We start from the raw sequence: 7386 nt of genomic DNA, 5'->3' as shown, positions 1-7386 counted from the left end.
TTCCCTGATGTGATTAGATTTGGGTACAATACACTCAGCTCCCTTACATTAGAGAAATCTATCCAAACCCCACGTACAAACAATTCAATAATACAGGCAAGTCAGACAGACCGAAGATGAGTTTGGGAATTAATCATATTTGCTCCATATTTCTAAGTTATTCAGGATTTAAACATACACGCAGAAAAGGCAGGGCAATGTGTTCTATTTACAAGTGCAACATGCTTTCTCAGGGAAGCGTGTTTCCTTTATGCTGGTCCTGCACTTTAGTTACGTAACTATGAATCCCTCTGGTGCTGGAGTTCCAATTTTACTCTAAGATAAACAGGATCAAAATAATGACTAGTGATAGTGAAAAGTACGAGTTTGAAATTAACTTCACCAGTCAATGAAAACAAAGTTTCCAGCGTCCAAAAAGACTCTATTATTAAATTATGTGGTCCTCATTAATGCAAAATTAATATTAAAAAGATCATTACTCAGTAGTTGTAGTTGTACACCAATATGAGAATAGTTATGAATGCATTATTGTTAATATTACCTCGGGCCCATCCAATAGCTATCATGACTAGCCAGCCATTTTTGTAATAGCTATTAGCATGTGTGACTCCACCTACTATTTTCCAAGTTCTGGTCACTTCCTTCATTCCTGCAGCCAAGAGTTGAACAGGTTGAAAAGAATAGGCTTGGCAAACTAGGTCACTTGGGCAAAAAAATATAATATACCTGAAATTAAAATTTTAAATATTTTAATACATCAGTGGAATCAAAAGAAACAGAAATAAAAATCCATTACAGGCATAACCCTGAGAGACTGCAGGTCTGGTTCTAGACAATCACAATATGGTGAATACTGCAACTAAGTATTAGTCAAATGAACATTTTGATTTCCCAGTATATGTAAAAGTTATAGTTATGCTATCTGTAGTCCAATAAGTGTAAACATTATTAGACAGTTTGAAATATTGTGAGAATTACCAAAATGTGATACACAAATTATTGGAGAAGAGTGAGCACAAACTATTGGGAAAATGGTATCAATAGTCTGCTTGCCACAGGATTAGCACAATCCTTTCATCTGTAAAAAACCATGCTGTCTGCAAGGGGCAAGAAAATGAGGTATGTCTGTACATCAGCAATAGTAATTTCACAAAATATAATAATTAATAAAATAAGGAATTTTACTCGAAAAAGAATATAGATTTGATAAATAATTGTTTAAATAACGAATATATGTATGATCTGCCAAAAAGATCAGAGGAGTCAATTGTGTACTTCTAAGCACATTAAAAGGAGCCCTAGTGCAAACTGGGCTACACATGGAATGGTTCCCTACATGGTCAGCAGTCCAACCCCGCAGTGCTCGAACGAGAAAGATGAGGCTATCTCCCCCTGACAAGATTGAACGTCTTAGAAACCCAAAGGGGTAGTCCTACTCTGTCCTAAATATGCAGAAACTATTTGACAAGTTCCTCATCTGCCCTGATATGTTCTAGGAGCTATGTTGGAGCCACCATTAAAATAAAGCAAGTATTAATCACATCGAGGGGTAGGGTCTACTCTAGCGAGATGGTGTCTTGGCCTTTTGGGAACGGGAAGTAGAAAACGGTTCGTGGTACCTGAATGAAGGCTGTCTTTCAAGCCCCACTAACATCTTCACCTGAATCCCTTTGCACAGTATATAAACTGCAAGCCAGACAACGAGGTTGGAACCCTCAAGGAGACAAATTTGTGTTCAAGAAAAATATATTTTCATACAACTAAAGGAGTATAAAGTATGTTCTCTAGTAGATTTAAGTTTATAACCAATTAAATTATCACATTAATTTAAGAATAATTCACCCATCCTCAAGTGGATTATTTTTGAAGCTTCGTTGTTCTAAACATCTGTTCAAGTAATACCTATTGGAGATACACTATTTTTTTTCTCCCTCTTCTTAAAATACTCTCTGGCATGCAATGTTGTGCTTTAAAAGAACAGGGCTGTGTTTATGTTAATATAGAAGGAGCATTATATATATAGGGGATCAAACTGACAGTAGTAACTTAAAAGATTAGAAAGAAAAATTAGAGGGCAATGAGTTTATGTTAATATGGAAGGAGCAATTCAGAAAAGTAAAGTATGAACGGTTGTACAACTTGAAGAATATAATGAATGTCCCTGGATTACACTGGGAGAAGTTGAATTGGTTCATATTCTATTGTGTAGATCAACAATAACAAAATGTAAATATATATTGTGCAAGTCTCTGTATACTACTTTCTCTAAATATATGACTGATTCAGAGAACTTGGTAATGCACTTGGGGAAAACAGGTGTATATATTTAAATAATTAATGAAGTATATATATTTTTTTTTATTATAAATCATTTTATTGGGGCTCATACAACTCTTTTTTTTTTTTTTTTTTTTAAACATTTTATTAGGGGCTCATACAACTGTTATCCCAATCCATACACACATCAATTGTGTAAAGCGTATTTGTACATCATTTCTCAAAACATTTTCTCTCCATTTAAACCCCCGACATTAGGTCCTCATTTTTCCCCTCCCTCCCCGCTCCCCTCTCCCACATGAGCCCTTGATAGTTTATAAATGGGTATTTTGTCATATCTTGCCCTGTCCGACTTCTCCCTTCACCCACTTTTCGGTTGTCTGTCCCCCAGGGAGGAGGTCACACACAGTTCCATGTAATCGGTTCCCTCTTTCCTACCCATTCTCCCTTTACCCTCCCTGTTTTGCCACTCACACCACTGGTCCTATAGGGCTCATCCATCCTGGATTCCCTGTATTTTCAGTTCCTATCTGTACCAGTGTACCTCCTCTGGTCTAGCCAGTCTTGCAAGATAGAATTCGAGTCATGGTAGTGGGAGCGGGGAGGAAACCTTTAGGAACTAGAGGAAGGTTGTATTTCTCATCATTGTTACATCGCATCCTGACTGGCTAATCTCCTCCCCGAGACCCCTCTGCAAGGGGATCTCCAGTGGCCTACTAATGGGCTTTGGATCTCCACTCCGCACTGCCCCCATCATTCACTATGGTGAGATTTTTTGTTCTGATGATGCCTTACACCTGATCCCTTCGACACCTCAAGGGGCTCATACAACTCTTATCATAATACACACATACATCAATTGTGTAAAGCACACTTATACATTCGTTGCCCTCATCATTCTCAAAACTCACTTTCGACTTGGGTTCCTGGAATCAGCTCATTTTCCTTTTTCCCCTTCCCGCTCCCCACCCTCTGCCCTAAAGTATATTTTTCATAAAATAGAAACATTGTGGTATCTACTATAGATAAATTTAGAAAGATAATTTGGTTTTACTTTATCAATAATGAAGGCTAAAAAGTAAAATATGAACAAATAAACAGCAAAAAAATACAAATGACCCCATCTTCATGACATACAGTGAATCTCCATCTCTAACATTAGTTAAAAATTCTATTACAAGACCCATCTTGAATGTTTTTATATACAGTATTGTGATATACAGGGGAAATTATTTTTTAAATCATTGTATTGGGGGCTCTTATAAGAACCCATAAATCAATTGTATCAAGCACATTTGTGCATATGTTGCCATCGTCATTTTCTAAACATTTTCTTTCTATTTGAGCCCTGGGAAATTAGTGTTGCTATTTCTGATAAGTGTCTAATTAATCTATCTCTGATAAACATCTAATTAATCTAATCATATTTTAAAGTAGACCCACAATAAGCTAACATTTTAAACTGTTCACCTTGTGAATGTTAAATAGGCACAGGGCAAAAGAACAATTGTTTACTGTGCTCAGCAGACTTAGAAATATATGAACCCAGTGGTTCAATCAATAACAATTCCTGTTCTATGACACAAATTAAAACCAAAAACATGGGGTAGGAAGAGGGGACGAGAAATGGACACCCAAAGCCCATCTGTAGACAATTGGACATCCCCTCACAGAAGGGTCACAAGGAAGAGATGAGTCAGTCAAGGTGCAGTATAGCACCGATGAAACACACAACTTTCCTCTGGTTCTTTAATGCATCTTCCCCCCACTATCATGACCTCAATTCTACGTTACAGATCGGATTAGACCAGAACATGCACACTGCTTCAGGCAAGAGCCTGCAACACAGGGGATCCAGGATAGATAAACCCCTCAGGGCCAACAATGAGAGTAGAGATACCAGGAGGATAAGGGGAAGGTGGGGGAAGACAGGAGGAATTGGTGACAAGGATCGACATATAACTTCCTCCCAGGGGGACGAACAATAGAAAAGTGGGTGAAGGGTGACAGAGAACAATGTAAGATATGAAAATAATAATCTATAACTTATCAAGGGTTCATGAGGGAGGGAAGGGAGAAAAATGAAGAGCTGATACCCAGGGCTCACAAAGAAAGAAATCGCTTTGAAAATGATGATGACAACATATGTACAAATGTGCTTGACACGCTGGATGAATGTATGAATTGTGATGATATTTAAAGTCTCCAATGAAAGTATTTAATAATAATAAAAATTAAAATTTTTAAAAATCCACTGTCATTGAGTTGATCCCAATGTATAACTCGCAGTTAGCAGTCCAATGCTAGGTCGACAGTGCCATTCTTAAATGCTTCTGATATGGCATTATTAAAATAGCTTCCTATTTTGAATCACTGACCTATGATGAGCAGTCTAATACTTACCCAAAGTGCCACCAGGACTCCTTGTTATATCTAAGGTACCTATACATTATAGTGCCTAAAGAATACATATAGCAAAAGGAAATTAAATAAGACAACCACTGATTTCTCACACATTAAGTCACATGTATTAGATTAATGAGTAGAAAACAAAAAATCGCACTAGTAAGAAAAAGTAGTCTAGATCAAAGGAGTCCTGGTGGTGTGGTGACCAAACGCTCAACTATAAGCCAAAAGGCTGGGAACAGAAACGGGAACCCACCCGCCACTGCACAAGAGAAAAATGGGGCAACTGGCCTCCATCAAGGTTACCATTGGCCTCTGTAAAGCCATAGAGACAGTGGTTCTCAACCTTCTTAATGTCGCAACCCTTTAATACAGTTCATGTTGTGGTGACCCCCCAACCATAAAATTATTTTCGTTGCTACTTCATAACTGTCACTTTGCTACTGTTAGTAATCGGGCGACCATATGAAAGGGTTGTTCGACCCCCAAAGGGGTCAAGACCCACAGGTTGAGAACAGCAGCCTTAGAATCTCTACAAAGCAGGTCAACTCTGTCTTTTTTTTTTAAATCATTTTATTGGGATTCTGTACAAGTTTTATCACAATCCATACACACATCCATTATGTCAAGCATATTTGTACATTTGTTACCATCATCATTCTCAAAACATTTGCTTTCTACTTGAGCCCTTGGTATCAGCTCCTTTTTCCCCTCCCTCTCAGACAACCCTTATTAACCTCTGATAATTTATAAATTATTATTATTTTATCATGTCTTAACACGGTCCGAAGTCTGCCTACTCTGTCTTATAGGGTCACTGTCAGTCTCAATCGATTCAGAAGCAGACAAGAGCAATCTAGAGCAGGGTACAAACAAAATGCTAAGCCACTGACACAAATGCAAGCTCCTCCTGCCCTCTCCGCCCGCGCTGTGAGCGGACCTGACGGGTGAGATCACGGCCATCTAGGAGGTAAATGGAGACCACTTGCTGTGCTTTGGATAGCTACTTGCAAGCTTTTAAGATCCCAGTTATTATGCAACAAACCAGGATGTAAGATAAAAACCAAACTCACAGCCATGGAGTCCATTCCAACTCACAGCAACTATTAGGCCAATTAATTAGGATGCTCCATAAAACCAGGACCAGAAACCTCCAAACCAAGGAACCAAATCCCAGAGGAGTGCTACCGTCCTACACAGTTACCATGACTCAAAATTAACTTGATGGCAGTGTGTGGTAGTTACATAATCTGGTGTCAATTTGAGGATAAAGAGTGTAAAAGTGGAGTCTAGCCTGAAAATCAGGATATTACCCAATGAGGCCTCTACATAGGCATGGCCTTCTCCTGAGGATTCTGGGAACTCCTATAATTCCTCCTTGGAGGTAGGAGACATTCTCTTGGCTCACTCCTTGGAGACTCTCTACTGACAATGCTCACTCCCTGCGAGACATCGCTGTGGAGAAAACACATGGAGAGAGGTTGATGGAGACAGATCTCTGGAGTCAGAGAAGCCACGTAGAGAGCCCTGCCAGCACTGAGAGGCTTACAACACCACTGGATCCACAAGACTTCCAACCACTGGCCTGGGATCTTCCTGCATTTGGCATTATTGCACATGTTTTGTGAGTCTGAAGAGAATTTATAGATTGGCATCAGACATATAGACTAATATTGAACTTATGGACTTGACTCCACTGGGCTAGGATGTTATCTCAATATTCAACTGCTCTTGTTTATACCCACTGTGTGTAACTCTGGGTAAACTAGAGAAACAAATTCTTAGACACATATATGTCTATAGGAAAGAGGTTTATATACAAGAGCAGTTGAATATAGAATTGAATACAGGGAAAGAGGGACCAGACATCAACCTGGTGCTCCAAGATGTGAATACAATATACCAGCATGAAGCAGGGAACCAGTAGAGAGGTCTGAGGGGGTGGCCCCAATCTCAACTACGTGGACAGCCACCTCTCCCCCCGAAGAATTTACTTCAAAGGACAGCACTGAGTATGCAGCTCAAGGAAAGGGACATGTCTGATCAGAGCACATGGGAGCAAATGAAGGGGGAGGAAGAGAGCATGGAGCACATCCTGGCCCACCAAGCCTTGAGGACGATATCCCTATTCAGAGCAGTCAATTCACATAAAAGACCACATGGGCGGCCCCACTACGAAACACGACATCCCTCACTGACCCATAGCCCTACAGGGGACAACACTGGAGACACAGTGTAGGCATTGCGCCTGATCTGACCCTACCACACCAAGGCAAAACACTAGGGGCATGCAATAGAACAGCAAGGGGAGCAGAGCAAGGAAGTCTCCAGGGAATACCAAAATTAGACTTTGGGGACAGGACGTGGCAACCCACCAGACTCGACCAGAAAACACTCCTAAAGGTCAACAAACAGACCTTGAACTATTTACAGGCTTTTGGGTTTTTGTCACTGGTTTTTTTTTGTTTGTTCTCATTTTGCTTTCTTTTGTCACTTTGTCTTGTTTTTTTGTGTATATTATTATCTTTGCAGGTCTATCTAGATAAGATAGGCTGGATATACAATCTGGAGGACATGGGAGACAGGGAGGTGGGGAAAAGGAAGTGATGTTAACAAACCGAGGGACAAGGGAACAAGTGGCCCAAAATCAGTGATGAGGAGGGTATAAGAGGTCTGGTAGGGATTGATCAAGGGCAATGTAAC

At 39.8% G+C, this 7386-nt stretch overlaps 1 protein-coding gene across 3 annotated transcripts in view; it reads right to left on the bottom strand.

The window, feature by feature from the left end:
* TMEM38B (transmembrane protein 38B) overlaps nt 1-7386 on the bottom strand; it is a 46081-nt gene that overhangs the window by 15561 nt on the left and 23134 nt on the right. For all 3 annotated transcript variants that reach the window (XR_006680719.1, XM_004710963.2, XM_045296652.1), the window contains exon 3: nt 542-726. Coding sequence is in view for 2 of the 3 variants with exons in the window: in XM_004710963.2 (XP_004711020.1) it covers nt 542-726 (185 nt within the window). In the remaining variant the exon portion in view is untranslated. The remainder of the gene's footprint in view (nt 1-541; nt 727-7386) is intronic.

This window comes from Echinops telfairi, unplaced genomic scaffold (genome assembly GCF_000313985.2).
Source record: "Echinops telfairi isolate 266 unplaced genomic scaffold, ASM31398v2 ScPeMD7_7410;HRSCAF=8448, whole genome shotgun sequence".
Lineage (NCBI taxonomy): Eukaryota > Metazoa > Chordata > Mammalia > Afrosoricida > Tenrecidae > Echinops > Echinops telfairi.
This window is presented reverse-complemented; position numbering and strand designations above follow the sequence as displayed.